This window comes from Camelus dromedarius, chromosome 8, assembly GCF_036321535.1.
Source record: "Camelus dromedarius isolate mCamDro1 chromosome 8, mCamDro1.pat, whole genome shotgun sequence".
NCBI lineage: Eukaryota > Metazoa > Chordata > Mammalia > Artiodactyla > Camelidae > Camelus > Camelus dromedarius.
The window spans coordinates 21,620,965-21,639,523 of NC_087443.1; the positions used below are offsets into that span (position 1 = coordinate 21,620,965).

The 18,559-nt window shown below is 55.2% G+C and overlaps 1 protein-coding gene across 1 annotated transcript in view; it reads right to left on the bottom strand.

Annotated features, from left to right (window-relative positions):
- Positions 1 to 2,253: 2,253 nt before the first annotated feature.
- The window catches only part of LOC135321814 (anthrax toxin receptor-like), a 38,293-nt gene continuing 21,987 nt past the window's right edge, over positions 2,254 to 18,559 (bottom strand). Inside the window, exons 5-11 of the mRNA XM_064487979.1 lie at positions 18,169 to 18,267; positions 10,951 to 13,915; positions 10,609 to 10,830; positions 9,124 to 9,162; positions 7,907 to 7,993; positions 7,422 to 7,499; positions 2,254 to 2,599 (exon numbers count right to left, since the gene is read on the bottom strand). Of these exons, the coding sequence (XP_064344049.1) occupies positions 2,384 to 2,599; positions 7,422 to 7,499; positions 7,907 to 7,993; positions 9,124 to 9,162; positions 10,609 to 10,779 (591 nt within the window). The 5' untranslated portion in view covers positions 10,780 to 10,830; positions 10,951 to 13,915; positions 18,169 to 18,267 and the 3' untranslated portion in view covers positions 2,254 to 2,383. The remainder of the gene's footprint in view (positions 2,600 to 7,421; positions 7,500 to 7,906; positions 7,994 to 9,123; positions 9,163 to 10,608; positions 10,831 to 10,950; positions 13,916 to 18,168; positions 18,268 to 18,559) is intronic.

Here is an 18,559-nt window from a genome sequence, read left to right on the forward strand (position 1 = left end):
CTCATGGGCTACAATGCTGGGCATCTCGATGCCACTGGAGCCCCCAGAATCTCAAGGATCATGAGCGGGGCTGCCACCCACACTTCCTTAGCTCTTCATCTGTCAAGGGAGATGATGAGTCTCCAAGGTCCTTCCTGATCTTGTAGCAAAAGTGGGTCCTGACCCAGCATTGCCTCAGACTTCCAGGAACTCATCCTGCAGGAGATGCCTCCAAGGAGCCCCCACTGTGTGTGTGAGGGCAGGCAGGTGTGTGAGCATTCACATAGCTGCGGGCTCCACTGAGGGAGGGTGACCTGCCTGGGGTCGTCAACTCTCTGTAACAATCAGTTGAGCACGACCTGTGGCCTCTTTATCTACAAAGCCTGTAGGAGTCTTTTCCCAGGACCCCACTGACCCCCAGAGCCCACCACTTGAAGAGGGGCTCCTGAGGGTGTCAGCTGATAAACGGCTGTTGTGGGCCGAGCTGTGTCCTCCCCAGATTCACCTGGTGAAGCCCTAACCCCCAGGACCTCAGAGTGTGACTGGAGATGTGGTCTTCACAGAGGCAACTAACTTCAGGGAGGTCATACGGGTTGGCCCCCATCCAGTATAACTGGTATCTTTTTTTTTAACTGAAGTATAGTCAGTTACAATGTGTCAATTTCTGGTGTACAGCATACTATTTCAGTCATGCATATACATACATATTACTCATTATCATATTCTTTTTCATTAAAGGTTATTACAGCATATTGATTATAATTCCCTGTGCTATACAGACGAAATTTGTTTTTTTAATCTATTCTTTTGGGTGTCCTTTTAAGAAGAGAAGATTAGGACACAGATGGATAGAGAGGGGGCACTGTGCAAAGACATAAGGAGAGTATGACCATCTACAAGCCAAAGAGAGAGGGCTCAGAAGGAACCCAGCAGACCCATTGATCTTGGACTTCTAGCCTCTAGAATTGTAAGAAAACAGATATCTGTTGTTTAAACCACTCAGTCTGTGGTTTAGCAGCCCAAGCAAATGGATACAATGGCTTCCCAGCCAAGTGTCAGGCATCCCTCGTTAACATTCTCTGCATTTACACAACCACCGCCTCTTACTCTTGTGACACAAAATCAAACAAAACCAACACGTTGACAAGGCCTCCCGTTCCTGAGGGATGTCAGGGAGCGAGGTATGGAGTGGGTGTGTGTTCTCTTTAAGCACCTGCAGTTGCTCTGGTCTCTGAATGGGGCCCAGATCAAACCACTGGGTCCCAGCCCACAGGGGTTTAGCACTCTCCTTAGTTCTTCCTTTTCTCATTGGCTCATTTCTCTGAAATGCCTGTGCCTGGCATTTTGTGCCAGGGAAAGCCTTCTAATAAACAGCTTGGGAGACCGATGTGCTGGCGGAGACAGAAAAGGCCCACGAGGGGGTGGGAGAGGCTGTCACCCCCTCTGTCCCTGCTGTTGGCAGGACGCAGATCCGAGGCCCAAGCAGTGACAGGAGTGGAGGCTCAGCCCATCTCTGAGACAGCCCCAAGCGTCCCAAGAAAGAGCAACTCCAGGTACAAATGCTTTGAAGGTTAAGAGTTGTGTGACCTCGGGGAGCCCTGCAGACAATCCCTGCATACATATACAGGGGCCATTCCAGCAAAACCTTGTTTTCCTTTATTTTCTTTTATTTTGAACATAAGGAAAGTTATGGTCTTCACTGTCCGTCTACTTCAATCCATACATATTCACAACCCAACCCTGACATACCTTTACCTATAGGGGTCTTACAGAAATCCAACTGAAAGGCACAAATGTAACAGTCAAGGAGCTGGAGGGGAGGGTGGAGAGTGTTTTAACTGACTATCAACATGGATTAGGGACAACTAGTTCTGGTCCCCCTGGGGGCCCCTCCGGAAATGCTCCCGGGGGCTGTGTGCGCGGTGCTTGGAGTAGTCAGAGACACCGTGTGCGCACGCTGGGTGGTGGGGAGGACACTGAAGGCTAAAACATCTCTGTCGGGAGCACGGTTTCTTCTACGGTGGCAGATGGCAAGTAACAGAGGTTGAACTTCTCCAGGGAAATGGAGAGTCTCCTCTAAAACTCCCCTAGGCTTGGAGACGGTTTGGGGGAATCTGGAAAGAGAAGGCGCACTTCCAGCTGGTGAACAGTAGAGGGCGTCATTTCTTTCTGGGACACATTTGGAGTGCAGGTAGCCAAAAAATGGAAACCAGGAAAATTGAGTGAAGGAGGTGAGAAATTCAAGTACTCCTCTCTGCATAAGATTAGGGAAGGAGACACAGGATTTTATTAATATTTCAAGGATGTTTGGGGCTTTGTTCAAAGGGCAGAATTTGGCTATAACTGCATGCATCACAGCCCTTGGTGACGAACAGGCAGCCGTTGGGAGTGGGACACATCATGTCTACTTCCTCAGGACAATAGGGTACGAGGGGGCGGGGGGGTGGATCAGCGGCAGCATCCTGGAGGGAAGCCTGGGGCACATGGACAGGGGGTGTTGGCACCGTGAGCAGAAGTTCTTGATGGGGAAGCACTCCCGGCTGGGCTGAACGCAGATCTTGGGGCCACAGGGCACCTGCCCACAGTGGGGCTTCATTAGGGCAACATTGATGCATCTCCCCTGCAGGGGGGAGAGAGAGAGAGAGAAGGTCACGAGAACCCGCTGGAATTGGGAGCAGAAGGCTGTGGTTTCCCTGGTCTCTGGGGCCTGCTGAGCACCTTCTCTGCTCAAGCCCACCGTTTTCCTGCTGCCCAGAGTCTCACTGATCCCCCTGCTGGGTCTGTCTGGGCCTGTTGGTCCCCAGAAAGCCCCACCAGTCCCCACAGGGGCTCCATGTGGTGTGCAGGCTTCCCGCTTCCGTGAACCTGTCACTTAGGCATGAAGTGTCACCTTGAGTGCCCGTGGGTGACAAAGGCCACTGAACGCTGCCTTCTCCTCCTGGGGCTGTCATTTTCATCACCCTAGGTTTTAAAATCCTCATCAACCCTTTAGAATAATGGTGGTTTTCCCCAGTAATGTAGCCACACTGGGAAAACAGAACACCTAAACCCTCTTGAATTTTTCACAAGCTCTTTTTTTTTTTAATGGAAGCACTGGGGGTTGAACTCAGGACCTCGTTCAGACAGCAGTGGAGACCCCGGGAGATGGCAGAGCCCATGAGTCTGCTGTGTGGACATAAGGGGGTACGGGAGGTAGCAGGGGCTTGGGAAGTGACGGTGTCCTTCCCCTCTGGTTTTCTATTAATGAAGAGATCTAAGCCAGTGACCAATCGCTTCTTATACCAGCTCAGCCTCAGCGAAGGGATGTTTCTTGACACAATTGGCAAGTGGTTGATTGAACCTTAACTTCCAGTGCTTTGGAGCTTTGGCTCCAATTCTGGATTTCCTGCTTGCTACATAAGGATGTGTGTGTGTGTGTGTGTGTGTGTGTGTGTGTGTGTGTGTGTGTGTGCGCCTGCATGTGTGTGAGGAGTGGGGGTGCAGGGGTCATCAAGACTGCTTCCTTCACTATCCCAAAGTCATGATCTGAGAGTTTCCTGAAGCACAGCTGTCAAGCTAGGACTTCCTGGAGGGCTGAAGCCCTGTCCCAGCTTTTATCACACACGCCTGTGGGCGGGGTCAAAGGACAAAGACTCAGGACCTCCTTGGCCATGAACACATCATACGGCCTGTCTGCAGCTCTAATCGTTACCCTGGACAACTGTTTCCAGCAAATACATGTGAGCTCAAATTTAGACGTAGTCTGCAAACAACACAGTGTGAAAATAAGACATTAATATTCACAATTGCTTGCATGAGGAAGGAAGCACTTTCCAGACATTTCTCTATCTCCCTGACAGCAGGGCTCAGGAGACATAGACTGGGCTGGGAAGTGAGCCTCTCCTGGGGTCATTTGCAGCCCTGCTAGCCTCTCCATAGCCCTGTCACGTTGAGCTCATCACGTAATGTCAGAGCCTCAGTTTCCTGAGCTTCAAAATGCGGAGCAGTGCCCACTTGGCAGGACAGAGAGGCGGCCACGCTCGCAGGGAGCAGCTGGGCACCGGGCTGTTGGCGCTGGTCTTCCTGCTTCACGGCTGTGTGACTGGGCAGGTGACTCCACTGAGTAGGGGTCAGCTTCCTCCTCCATCCAGTTGTTGGAAGGATGAAAAGCACGAGCTTGTGTAAAGTACTCAGTGTCTGGCCATCCCTGCTCTGTATAAACCACTGCTATTAATTGTGACAAAGAAGTGAGATCCTCAGGTTAAGGGTCTTGTGTGGTGGCGACATCACCCAGGCTGTACTCTCTGGGGACACTTATATCACTGTCAGCATCACATGCAGTGAGACAGGGGAGGGCTTCCCACTTTTATGTGATTTTCCTGATGGATTTAGGAGAACTGATTTCCATGAGCTGAGTGGGCTGCCCTGGGAAAGGCAGTGAAGGAAGAGGATCAGGACCTCGGGTGGGAGTCTCGGATTGGCTCAAGACTAAGAAACTAGACTGTCTTATTGCATCATCATCATCATCATCATCACCATCATCGTCTGCATCATTGCATATCTGTGTGCAGGGAGAGGTGGTCTGGAAGGGACCGTTATTAGAAAACTTCCTCTGGGGGTTAGAAGGCGGGGCGGGGTGGGGCAGAGACATACAGTCACTTTGCAGAAAGTTACAGCAAACAAGACCAACTACTTCTGCTGCAAAACTGCTGAGGTTTTTGGTAAACTGAGCCTCTGGGAATGTCCTGCATTGTACTGTGCTGAAGTACAAAACATCTGCATTCACTGAAACAAGCAGCGGACTGGGCTTTTACAAGGCAGTGGCTCCTACAAGTTCACCACCAGACTCCACTGCTAACTCCCAAGCACTTGCACATCGGCAGGCCTGACTGCAGTTCCCACCCAGAATGAGCACTTTGGAATCCGCCTCCCCTGTAGATCGGGGCCCGGATGGAGGAGAGAGAGGCTGAGCACCGCGCTGCCAGGAACCGCCTGCCCTGTGGCTTCTGTTCTCCAGCCCAGCCTGGTGAAAAGGGCCTGGGGGAGGTTCTGTCTGAGGAGAGCTCCTCGAGGGGGCTGCAGGGCACATGAGGTGGCCTGCAGTGAGAGGACAAATGGCTTACGTCTGTCCTGGCAGGACACCTGACCAACACCTCCAATCCCCCTGCCTGGGCCAGGCTGGGCCAGGCCGAGTGTCCCAAGCTCAGTCTTACAGAGTTTCCCACTGAGTGTGCTCTCTCCTCTGACTCCAGACCATCTCTCACTCAGAGAGCCTGTGGCTCAGGTAAGAAGAACATGAGGCCATTTCCGAGTAATGTGTCCCCAAGCAGCCTGGCAGATCGAGTTCTCAGTCCCAGCCTTCCTTTTGTGGAAGTAGCGTTCTCCACCTGCTTGTCCTGGAGCCTCTCCCCAGAACCACACTCTGCACACTCAGGGCTGGGGCTGGGGCTGATTGGTTTGCAGAGATTCAGGTTCCAGCTGACACCCCATCTCTTAGTCCATGACTCACTTTAAGGCCTGGGACCAATGCACTGAAGGCTTCATGAGAAGGAGCCAGGACTCCCACACCTGCTGGAATTCAGGGTACCCACAGAAATCTTACAACACTCGGGTCTCCAGGACGACAGTTGGGAGGGATGAGGTTGGGGGGATGGGGCAGAGAAGTGGGGTGGGGGGGCACGTCCACAAGGAAGAGTTACAGGCTCCCAGCCCCTCTCAGGAGGAGCAGGTTGATCTCAGGCAGCTCTGGCTGCTGCCACTTTCTCTCCCAGTGGCCTTGGCAACTTCCCTGACCTCTCAGGCGTTAGTTTTGCCTTCAGCAAGCACACAGGTCACTGCGAGCTCACACTGCTGGGGGGACTGGAGAGCTGGCATTCAGGGTCCCGGCAGAGCCCTGGGCAGCTGTAAGGGCCCCTAACCCATCACTCTGCCACCCTCACAACCTGAGCTTCCAAGAGCAGCCCTTGGAATGTGCCTGTTTCAGAGAGGGGCTCAGCGCCCCTGCCCTCACCTCGCAGGGCAGGAGGCCATTTCTGGAATCCTCCCCTTGTCCACCCAGGGTCTCTTGCCTCCCTCTGCTTCAACCCTCTGTCTGGCTCTGTCCCTCCTGCTCCTGAGTGGGCATCTCTGGGTGGGTGTCTCCACTGTTCAGGGCATAAGGCTGGCGCGAGGACTCTGCTGACCACAATGGGGCTGTGGTTCTGGACAGAGGCTCCAGGAGAATGCAGCTTCCGTGCAAGTAAGGCTGGGACTGAGAGCTCGATTCAGACCCAGGGTTGGGTCCCAGCTGCCCTGACATCTCTGTCACCAGATTATGTCTTGCTGGGTGTGTGCACGTCTCTAGTGTGTCATCAGCAGTGTCCAGGGGCTTTCAGCCCTGTCCAGAGCTTCTAAATACCCCCTGCCCAGTCACCAAGCCAGTGTTTGCGTGATTCAGAGAATGCAGTTAATTCAGCCCTCATTACAGACCCTGGGACCACAGTGTCCTCTGAGCCCCTGGCCCCATCTGTGCAGAGGGGCTGAGCATGGGGACACCCCCATGGAATATGATGTCCAGGCAGATGACTCCCAGGTGAAGCAGGAGCACTGCCCTCCTGGGATATGGAGGCCTGAGTAGGACAGCCGTCTCGAGGTCTGGAAATAACCATCATGAGACCATGTGCTGATCCAAAAGGGGGCAAAGTAGTAAAAAGGGTGGGGCCAGGTTCGGGGCTTAAATCCAGTTCTGCCTCTCCCATCCTAAGTGACCTGGGAAAAGCCACTCAGCCTCTCTGTGGTTCAGTCCCCCTTCGGTAAAGCTGGGATAAATAGGACCTACACTCACAGTTACTGGGAGAATCAGAGCAGTGAAAATATGTGAAGCTCTTAGCCGAGCACCCGGCCCACAGAAAGGACTCAGTAAAGTTATCTGCCATTGTATTAAATTCCAAGGCTGACAACTGGAACGATCTGGCTCCTCCCCGTTGTCACAGGCACTGACCCAGGAGGGCATGTTTACTACCTGGTAAAAGCAGCCAGTGTTTCCAGACAACACTGGGGACGGGGTATCACCATGTCCCCCACCATGTCTCACCATGTCACTCCTGGCACCTGAGTGACCAGCCCAGGAGGGCCTCATGGATGGGGCGCAGCCAGCAGTCCCACAGGGCCGGGTGGGCAGTGGGGAGGGACTAGGAGGCCAGCAGGACTCTCTGCCTGCCCTCCTCTCCAGCCCTGTTTACTGAAGATCAGAAGTGCTGGGTGTTGCTCTGGGTAAGAAAGTTCCTGACACACCTGGGACGAGGATGCAGGGGAAATGTGTTGAGAATCACCCGGGGGGGCTCGTGAGCATCAGGTCTCCGCGTCTTGGGCGTCCCCCTTGGCAGATGTCCAGACAGGGCTCTCTGACCCAGAGCCCCAGGGGCAACAGTCAAGGGCAAAGACAAGACCCCAGCCCACGGGGAGCGTCCCTGTGCCCTGCTTACCACGGCCCTGGGCGGGCGCCACATCACTGGTGCCTGGCTGCAACGCTGAACAAAGTCACACAAATGATCCAGTTTTCCCTGAAAAGAGGTGTGGCTGTGAGGAATCTACAGGCATAGACGCTGCCACTAGAGGGGTCGTGTCCCCTCAGACTCGAGATGGCCTCCCAGGGCTCTGTCCCCACCACCACCACCAAGACAGCACCGTAGCCTCCACCTGGAGCCACCCCCCTGAACATCCAGAGCCCTGGCCCCAGCCTGAGGGGGAATTCCTTTTGCTAGGAACCCTGGTGGTGGTGCGAGCATGAGCCCGCATACATTTTGGCGTCTCTTGGGCCACTAGGTCAGGAGGCCTTTGGCTCTTCTCCGGTACTCAGTGACTGCAGTCCACAGCCGGTAGCTCATTTCTACTCGGGCCGTGCCTTACGGGCCCAGGCCTGTGCACGAAGCGGCTCCCCTCCCCTCCTGCTCCCCAGGGCCCTTCTCACCTCCATCCGTTCCATCCGGCCTCCTTGGCACCCACAGGGGACAATCACCGTGGGGCATGTCTGCATGGGACATGTCTCCTCAGGCTCCTAGGAAGAGAAAACCCTGTCTGCTTCCTCGTCTGGCAGCTCCTGGCTGCAGACACATGACATCTGTTGCCCCAACACCTGTCAAGTTCTGGTCACTCAGGGAATGTTTGCTGGAGAATCAAGGACACATGAGCAGTGGCGGGCACAGTAAGAGAGAGTCCTCCGTGTGAGAAACACGCTTCTGCTTCACAGAGATGGGCCTTCTACAAAGGCCAACAAACTCTGTCCTGTCCCCTTGGTGCCCAGAGCCGCCCTTGTTGGAGAAGCTGGGCCTGGGGCTGTGTCACATGATGGAGGCTGTGGGACGCGGGCCATGAGCAGGGACAGGGGGGTACTCACCCGACTCTGGCAGATCCAGCGTCCCCAGGCCACATTGCAGCCAGCACAGATGCCAGCCTGGGCAGTGACCCTGTTTCCTACCAGATCGCAGGCCCAGGTCCCCTTTCTTGGGACACCGTGCCCCTGCTCCAACTGCCTCTTATGGGCCCTGGTTTGGGCACCCGCCCTGGTCAGCCACAGCCTACTCCCTGCCCCTTGGTCTCTGGGCTCGCCTGGGCTGCACCCCCTTCACAGCTCAATGCCCTCCTCCCTCCCCTCTCTTCAGCCCCATGTCCTTAAAGGTCACCCCCAGCCAAGACCCTCATGCTGACAACAGATGGAGATGGAGACCAAGGGAATGGAGCCCAACGGACTCAGAGCCTGGAGAAAGGGGACCAGGTCCCTGAAACCTGAGGGTCCTTTTTCAAAAGCTCACCTGAGTCCTGGGGAGGGACCATCCTACACACACCCCTTGGGAATTGACAAAAAGCCCATTTATTTCAGGAGGGATCATAGCTGTTCCTGAAACAGGCCACACCACGTTGCTGATTCAGTGACAAAGGCTGAATGAGGCCGTGCTGGGAACATGAGGAGTGTGTTGTCTGGGTGATATTGGTGAGTCCCATGTCCTCCCTGGGGTCCCTCTGTGCCTCTCTGTCACCATCCTCTTGCTGCCAGCTCTCCCTGCCCAGGCAGGTGGGAGCTGGGGAGGTGGGGGGGACATATCCCCATCGGCGGCCGGAGGCCTCCCTGTGCGGGTCAGCGTGTGCATCAGACAGGCTGACAACATCAGGACCAAACACAGCGCTTACCTTTGCTCTTTCCTGGGTTGGTGGTGGCTCCTTGACAGTCTAGAATGGAAGTGATCAAAATTCAAGCAGTCAAAGTCCAGTGCCCATAAAGTTTATCTCCAACGAAGTGACACCTTTGGGGACAGGCCTCTGGCATGAACTGGCTCCTTCTCCTCCCACCCCAGCCTGGGGGTCACAGCTCCCTCCATGATGGCTCTTGTTACCTCCATCCACCTTTTCCCTGCCTACTTGGTATCAGAGAGGGACAATCACTGTGGGGCACAGTGACATAATCATAGGTTGGAAGGGGCCTGTGGGGCTCTGGCTCGGCTTTGCAGACAGGAGGGGACCCTGCTCAGCGGCAGCAGGGGGACAGAACATGGGCTTTGGGGTGTGAGTCTGGGTGTCCCTTGCCTGAGGGTTTGTAACCATCAGGGTCCACCTCCCTGAGCCTCAGGCTCCTCAGTTATCGCAGGCGAGTCGGCCCCTCCCTGCAGGGCCGAGGGGGAGGCAGGCAGACTAAGGTTGCTGGTCCCTGGTAGAGGCCCCCCTGGGAGTCTCAGCAGCAGCCCTGACGTCATACGAAGACAAGAGAGCACCCCCACCCCTTCCTCCTCCTCCCTCCCCTCCCGTCGTCCCCGCAGCCCCGGCCTCCCAGCCCTCAGGGGTGCCAGTCCGCCCCCCTCCCCCGGCCCCTCTCTCCCCACGTCCCCTCTTTGCAGAAACCGGACCTGCTGCTTCTCTGCTGGTTGGCGTGTCCTTTCTCAGCTCTGCTTTGTCCTCTTCCTCACCCAGTTCTCTGGCCCCCTCCCTGGGCCAGTCTCTGTCCTTGGCTACTGTCCTGCTCTATCAGGACACCTGCCACACCCCCTGAAGGGGACATTTACCCTCAATGCCCCCCAGGATTCCACACCAGACCAGCCACCAGGGCATGAGCTCCTGTGGGCAGGAGTGGGGCTGCTTCATTTCTGTCCCTCTGGGCCCAGGACGGAGCCCTGCACATCCTGGTGACACAGTCATGACTGAGGAAGGAGTGATGGAAGGCACTAGAGATGTGGAGGGACTGTGCTGTCTTCAAAGGCACAGCTGTCCCCAAGGTTAGCATCCACCCGGCCAGGGTCCTCCTCCCTTTGGGCCATCGGTGCCCCTGCAGACCCCTCTTCTTCCCCCAAGAGCAGAGGCCCCTCCAGCTTTGGTCCACCTGAGTCCCCCAGAAGCCTGACTTCTGTGAAGCAGCCCTGGTCTCAGGGACCTGGGGTCCCTTCTCCTCAGGCCTGGGACAGCCCATAGGCCACCTCCCTGTGAAAGCAGGAGGCAGGTGGCCCCCTGGAAGCCCAGGCTGTGTCTGTCCTGGATGAAGGGCAGAGTCTGTGCCTTGTTTGCTGGTTGAGGACCTGGAGCTGATGGGAACCTGCCAACAGGCAGTGTCCTGGGGCAGACACGTGTCTGGTCCCTTGGGGGGTTGATGAGGGCTGGACACAGGCTGTGCGGGCAGGGGTCACTCACCTTCTTGCAGCACAGGTGACAGATGAACCAGAGCAGCAGCATGAGCAGGAGCAGGGCCGGGATGAGCCAAGACAAGAAGAGAGGGTTGGTATAGAGGACGAACTGGGTGGGTGGGGTAGACGCTGATGGGGTAAGAGCTGTATGGGGAGAGGTCACCGGGAGAGGTGGCATCGGGGGAGGCTGCTGGGGGACTGTTGGGAGGCTTGCTCCTGACCCTTATGCCTAAAAAAAGAGCACACAGCAGAGTCTCAGCTTGGACCTGGGTGACAGCTTCCCCTGCCACTCAGATCCCATCCCAGTTCTCCCCGTCTGCCCAGTTTCCCTTCGACTTGGTTGCCCTACCTGAGGAGAAAGATCCTAAGAGGTTAGGGCTGGTACCCAGAGAGCCCCTCTGGGATGAGCTCAGGCACTGTGGCCTCTCCCTCTGTGACAGCCATAGTCACTGCAGTCGTGGTTGTGACAACATTGATCACTGTGGTCACCACGGTGACAGCCCTCAGCACTGTGGTCCTCACTGTGACAACTGTAGGCACTGTGACCATCATCATGACACCTGTGGGCACTGTGGGCATCGCTGGTCCAGGGCTGGTCTCGGGGGCCCACTCTGCAGGAGGTAGGGGGTCGGAGTCCGGGGGCTGCTCTTGGTGATTCCTCCCAGGTGCCCACCTACTGCTTCCCACGGCTGATTCCCCCATCAGCTCACTCTCCCTTCCCCTCATGTTACCTCATGTAGAGGGACCACAGTGGGGCTGGGAGGTCAGGGCTGGGACCCAGAGAGCCCCTCTGGAGCCCTGGGCCACGGACCCCATGGCTGCCCCTGCTCAGCGGCTCCCCCATGGCCCTGTCAAGGAGGTCCAGGCCTCCAGTGACAACCCAGCCCTCAATGCCTGCCTAGTATGACACACAGGGGTTCTGTGAGGGCCACAAAGAGCTAAGATACACGGATGGGTGAGGGAGGGGCAGCTGGGGCCCCCTGAGAGGTGGGGGTGCAAGAACACAGCCAGTAGACCCTGATCACATCCCCGGAGCCTCTCTCCCCTACTTCTCTGCAGTCTTGGGCAAAATGACTGCATGTCTCTGAGCCTCTGTCCCCACCCCTGCAGTGAGGAAATGGCGAGCACCTGAGAGCTGCAGAGAGAGATCACACGCAGTCCCAGCACAGGCCAGGGCCACGTGGGGGCTTAAGGACAGGATCTGTTCTCGTGCTGTTGTTCATAACCATGGCACGTGTGCTGCATCTGAGGACTTGCGCACTACCCAGCCCTTCCCTAAGTCACGTGCTCTGCTTGAGAGAAGCAGGGCAGGGAAGAGGGCAGAGAGAGCCTGTGCCCAGGAAGCAGGGCAGCCGAAAGGAGAGTCCCAGTCAGGCTGAGGGGACCTGTGCTGGGCCCGGAGCCCCAGGCTGCTCCTGAGGTCTCTCCTAAATGTGCCTGCGGACAGGCAGCTGCAGGGGGTGGGACCCTGGTGGGAAATGTGTAGATTCAGTCTCTGATCTGCGGGGGGATGTGCAGGGACAAGGGAGACAGACACAGACACAGGGAGACCGTCACATGGTTGGCACCCTCACCAGCTGGTACTGGACACCAGGGCAGTGGCCACTCGGCACAGGTGTCCCTCCTCCAGGGGAAACCTCACTCCCGCCTAGCGCTCTCTGTGGTCCATGTCGGGCAGCTCCAGGCTAAGGTGCCCGGATGATGCGGAGCTTGGAAAAGTGGGTCCCAGGGCAGCAGCCCTGTGTTCCCAACTCCCTTTCCCTAGGCTGAGCCTCCGCCCTCCCCACGGCCCTGACAGCTTCCCCATCAACAGAGGAGTATCCCTGCAGAGACCAGAGCGAGTCAGGGGAGAGGAACAGCTGAGGAGCATGAGAAAGGAGGAGAGGCACTCAGAAGCTGATGACGTCTGCAACGTGACAGCTTGTGTCACCAGACAAGCTCAGGAGGCAGGAGCTGTGATGGTCAGGAGTGGGTTCAGAGCCCTGCCAGCTGCTTCAGCCACACGGTGGGAACAGTCCCTGACTGTACTCGGCCACAGCTGGTCCAGTCCTCCCGACCCCTGTGCCCTGGACCCCGATTTGGAGGACCCGAGTGTCCCAGAGGTCCTGGACTCTGTCTCCTAGGACACAGTGTCCCAGCCTCTCCCACTCACCCCACTGGAATCCGAGTTGGAGCCCGGAGCTCCCTGGCACAAGGCTCAGGCCAGTGGGGGTGGCCAGGTGGGTCCGGGGCGGGCAGAGCCTCAGCACCATTTCTGGAGTCTGTTTAGAGCTCTAATTTGTCCCTTCCAAGTGCCTTCAATGACCCTGGCTTCACAGAGACAGCAGAGGTTTTCAAGGTCTGGACAGTAAGTTGTACCCCAGGTGCTCTTTCTAGTAACAGTCCCAGGGCACTGCCCAAGCCTGATGCGGGTTCAGCTCCTGGATGTGGGGCTCAGGGCCCTGAGCTGCTCTAGGGGCCTGTCTGCACAGGCTGCTTGCCAGGCCTGCCCAGGGCCCGCTGCTCCCCGCACTGGCCTCCCGGGGCGTCTCGCCCTCCCGCGCAGGGAGCAGGGCGGCCCTGGGTCCGGGAGCCACACCCCGGCGGCCGCACGTGTCCTGCTGCTGATGCGCACGTCGGTGTTGATGACGGCGGTCCCGTGGTTCAGGCCGAAGTCAACACGCAGCTCCCTGCAGCAGAAGAAGGGCAGGCAGCGACCCCGAGGCCGGACACACACACTTCCTCCACTTGGCTCACACTGTAGCTCGTGGTCTCCTCACTGTAATGACTTTGAACATCAGGCATTCGGGGCTACCGCAGAGCAGACAGCGAGGGTAAGGAGAGCTCATCCCAAAGCACTATGAGGTCGACCTCTGCAATGAAGGCTGCCCAGGCAGTGAGGAGCCCCACATGGGATCAGATGTCCTCCTGGCCATGAGCCAATTGACCATGGATGGCAGTACGGTGTCACCATCCCAACTCCTTTGTATTTACAGAGTAAGTGAGTTTAGCTCCAAAAGGCTGCCTGGAGCAAAGGTACCATCCCCAGGGCACATCATCTCCTGCATCCTGCCCTCCTCTGCAGAGCCTGGGCCACAGTGCATCCCCGAGCAGCTCAGAGGACCACTAGCCAGAGCAGGTGCGGAGGGTGCCCTGAGCGCTCCTGGAGACAGACACGTGCTGCCTCAGGAGAGGTGGCATCCCACATTCTTTACACTTCATGGCGGCAAAACCTGCCCACGTGGCCTCCGGGCTGGGCACTTACTCATCTGGCTTCTCTGTCTTTACTCCTGGGCATATTATGGTGGCATCTTCCACAGAGATAGGTTTTTTATCTAAAAGACAACCACATAAGAAGAACGTCAATGGACTTGTCCGTCGATCCGTCCCTCCCCTTCTGCCTGCTCTTGGTGAGCAGAGCTCACGCTTTGGCAGAAGCACCTTCCCTTCTCTGCCCTGTTCTGACACCTCCCGTGCACCAGGCACTGTGCAGGGCTCCGGGCTTTAGTGGGGACAAGACAGGCAGACACCCTGCTCTCCAGGGCCTGACACTGGAGGGACTGGGGAGGGAGACAGACAATGAAGTAACAAACAACGGACAAACAAATGCTGAAGTGGAAAGTGCTGTGACATCAACACACAAGGGAAGGGACAGCTGTTTAAGAACAGGTGACCTGTCCTGTATTTTAGAGACAATTTTTCTTTAAAAGTAAGTGAAATGTTTATACAGGAAATGGTGTGATGTCTGGGATTTGCTTCAAAATAATCAACGGTGAGGGATCAGTAAAGCCAGGCTGGCCGGGCTTGACCGTCACTGAGGGAGGTGGAGGCAGCTCCCAGTGCACTGCACAACTTTGGCTACTTTTGTATATTATTTAAAATTCCCAGCAAGATGAGGTCTCTCTGAGGCGGTGGTCCTGGAGCTGAGGCCAGCTGAGGGGACAGCCAGGGAAAGTCCCCGAGGAGAGGGCTCCTGGCTGTGTGACCGAGACCTGAGGTGTACCCAGCTGAGCTGGTTGAGGGGAAAGAGGTGAGCAGGGTGGGGGGGGCCAGCACCTCGGGGTCCCCGGGAAGGGGTTGGGGCTTGGCTTTAAGTGCAGTGAGTCTGTGGAGGGGCTGCAGGTCCGGGTGCGTTTGGACACAGAGGCAGCAGGACCTGTAGGGGGACTGGATGTGGGGGTGGGGGCCAAGGGGGATCCAGGACCACGTGCAGGTGAGTGACCTGAGCGCCTGTGGGTGAGGGTGCCATTTACTGTCACAGGGGAGCCTGAGGAGGGGGTGGGGCCTCTGTGTGTGTGTTCTGTTATTTGGGGGAGCTGGGAGGCGCACTCACAGGGCTCAGACAATGCACAGCTGGCAGCTTTGGAGCCTTCTCTGTCCTGAGCCCTAACTCGCTGCGTCCCTGCTGTAAGGAGAGAAGGGAGGCCCGGCTGCTCTGCCTGGTTGCGTTCCTGTCAGTGCCCTCCCCACCCTGCTCCAGCTTCCCCGGGTCCCAGACTCCTCTGAAAGTTAGGACCAGTGGTCCCCCAGGGTCACACCACTTCCAACATCGGTGATTCGGGAGGACAATTCTTTCCTTGGCCTTCTTCATGACCCGGGCGTCCCTGGGTCCTAGGAGCTAGGCCACCGCTTCCCAGAGGCCAGAACCTCGGCTGGGCGCCTGGCGCCCCCGGTGGACAGATGAGGGTCTGCACGTGTTCCCGGGTAGGAGCAAAGGCCAGGTCTCTCCTGCAGCTGCACCCACTGGGCTGTGATCAGAGGGGGAGGAAGCTCTGCAGGAGGGACCATACTCAGGGCCAAACCCCGGGAGAATCTCCCTAAGAGTGAAGGTAGTTTTAAATGTCGTTCTTTAAAATTATTTCAAAAATACACCTGGACACAAATTTTAAAAACACACAGATTATAATCAAACTAAAGATTCTCCACTTAGAGCCCTAATCTTTTAGTGGTTTTGTAGACTCATTGTAACTTTAGGGTTTTTTGTGGCGTCGGTGGGGGGACTAGTTTGTCTCATGAAGAAACGTCTGTGTGATGCTCAATAGTGTCTTTAACTCCACTGCAATTTTTGGTCTGTCTTTTAAGGAAAATGAGGTTTACTAAACTGTATTTGACATATTACAGGCACTTATGGGTTTGAGACTTGGGGTGATGTTTTATTCTTTACTCTTTTGTATTTTCCTGCTTTCCTGCTTTTCATATCTTTCTTTAATTTTCATTTTTTATTGAAGTGTAATTGGTTTACAATGTTAGTTTCAGGTGCACAGCAAAGCCATTCAGTTATACATATACGTACGTATATATATAGAGAGAGATTCTTTTCCATTAAAAATAAATCTCTAGCTTTTGGGGGGGGGTAATTAGGTTTCTTTCTTTCTTTCTCTATCTATCTATCTATCTATCTATCTGAGGTACTAAAGATTGAACCCAGGACCCTGTGCATGCTAAGCACACACTCTACCACTAAGCTATACCTGCTCCCTGGGTATCATTTTTATAATGAACAATCTCTAATAATTTTAAAAAATCGTTTTTCTCTTTCTTGCCACAGGTCAGGGCTATTCTCTACAAATGGTTCATTTCCATGTGGAAAGCTTTTGGGACCTATTTCAATTGTCAGATGAGCTATGAAATTTTGAACAGTGTTAGTCTTTCATTGGGAATGATAATGAAAACTAGTCACCAAGTATGGTTAAGGGAAAGGCTTTGCATCTGAGAAGAGGATGGTAGGAATTAAGTGAAATAAAACCTCATGATTTGTATAAATTAACTTTTTAGTGGGGTGTTCACAGTCCAGAGTACAGAAAGTGAGGTGATGGCAGGTACCCCCCATACCATGGCCCAGAAGAGCATGGTTGACTGAAAAGGAGTTTTCAAACCAATATTAACTGATTAACTGAATACTTCACTCAAATGCCACATCAAAAAACCTTCTTAAATTAGAAAAAGCTTCGCACACTAAAGACAGACAACATAAAACATAGAAACTCTGATTTAAATTTTTTTCTTTTTTGTGCTTCTCTATATTTTCTAAAATGTTTTACCATACATTTTAATCAGCGGAAAGTGTAATTAAAAGGAGCCAAATCAGTCCTCAGTGGGGCATCAGAGCTCCCGGCAATAAACAGCCCCACTTGGCCACTTCCGGCCAGCCTCCAGCCAGGTGCAGCGGGGTGGCCAGCAGAGGACCTCAGGACTGTGGGATGGGCTCTCCCACGTGAGCCCCGGCCCTGGTCCAGCTCAGAGAGAAACACTGGAGATGTCCGGGGTGGGAGAGCAGTATAGCTGCCAAGCACAGAGGCAGCACATTTCCTGAAGGAGAGGTTGCATCCCACCTTCAAGAACTGCCATCTCAGTGAGGTCGAAGGCCCAGACGGGCAATCACATCACCTCTGCCCACTTTCCAGCTCTTCCTGAACCAGCCTGTAACCTTGGACAAGCTCTTCAACTGCCCCGACTCTGCTTCCAGTTCCATGCAAAAGAACAGCAGTAAGTCTCTTTTGAGAATTAATTGGGACAGTAAAGTAACACAGCACATGGCCTGATGTAGTAGGTGCTCAATTAACATTAGCTCTCCATGCGAATGAGCTACCCAGTCCCTAACCACTCCTGAGAAAGTATAAACCAAGGGGCATCTAACTCCCTGAGGCCGTCTACACACTGTGTGGTGTGGCAGTGGCAGAGTCCTGCCCATTCTATGTGCCCATGGCAGAAAGAGAGATGACCCAGAAGTGTGCTGGAGGAGAGGAGTCTGTCTGGGTTGACCAGATGGCCTTGGAATGGGAATTCACTGAATATGATCTAATCGTATTAAATGACTGTATCAGAGGGCTCACTGGGAGAGCTGAGGGGGAAGCAGAAAGTCCCACTGTCCCCAGGCACCCTGTTGGGGGGAGATCAGCCCCACCTCAGCGCCGAGGGCACATCTGCTGCCCTAGCCATGTGCTTCCGCAGGCCACTCACCCATCGTGGAGGGACACCTGATGCCTGAGTATTTCCAAACAGTAGCTTCACATTCATGAAAGTGCTTAGTGCACATACCATATTGGCCCCATTTTATAGTACAGATAGTAGAGGCTGACCCAGAACACTCACTAGGTCAAGGTCACACATGTAACGTGGGCCTGAGCCAGGATTCCAGGGCCCAGGCCTGGCAGTTGGCATCCTCTCTCAATCCAAGGTGACCACACCCTCCTGGGAGAGCTACCAGCGCACCTGACATGGACTCAGGGCCCTGGAGCTGCCTCCACACCCCACCAGCAGACTCGTGCGATTCACGTCCTTGTCTCTCAAGGGAAGTGAGAGCTGAGAAAGGTTTAGGGGAGTACAGCAATGAGGGAGGCCCAGGACCCCAAACCCAGCCTCTGCAGAGGTAAGTGCTGGTCGAAGATGCTCTAGATTTACTGAGGGATTGAGATGAAGGGAGAGGTGGCCAGGCTTCCTAGCCAGGTCCCTCCTTCCACTCATCCACGCTGCCTCTGTCCTCACAGTGTCCACAGTGAATGGTCAGCAAGGGCTTTGAAGGCTGAGCTGGCTGAGGGGACGCAGCACGGTGTGGGAAGCGTGGGAAGTAACCAAGTGGGCTACTTACCGAAGAATTGCTTGTCTTTGAACTTGAACCTACAAATAACTCCCTCCTTGTTCTTTGCGTTATTAAAGCCTTTTCTGGAAATCATCAATTCATATTCATCTGCAAGGACAACATCCAAAGGTCAGACCTGGACGCTGGACCTCAGGGGGACGCCCTGCTCTGCGCTGTGTCCTACTATGGCCACCACCGCTGTGCCCCACCTGCTGGGCTTCTTTGCAGACACTCGCTGGGTCTGGTCACACACAGGAACTAGAGTGACCAGGGTTGCCTCCAACCTGCTTCCTGGGGTGAAAGCCCCAAGCAAACCCAAACCCCAAAACGCACATGAAGGATGAATCCCCAAACCACGGAGCCGAGTGCCACAGGCCAGACACCGCGTTCATCCCACATG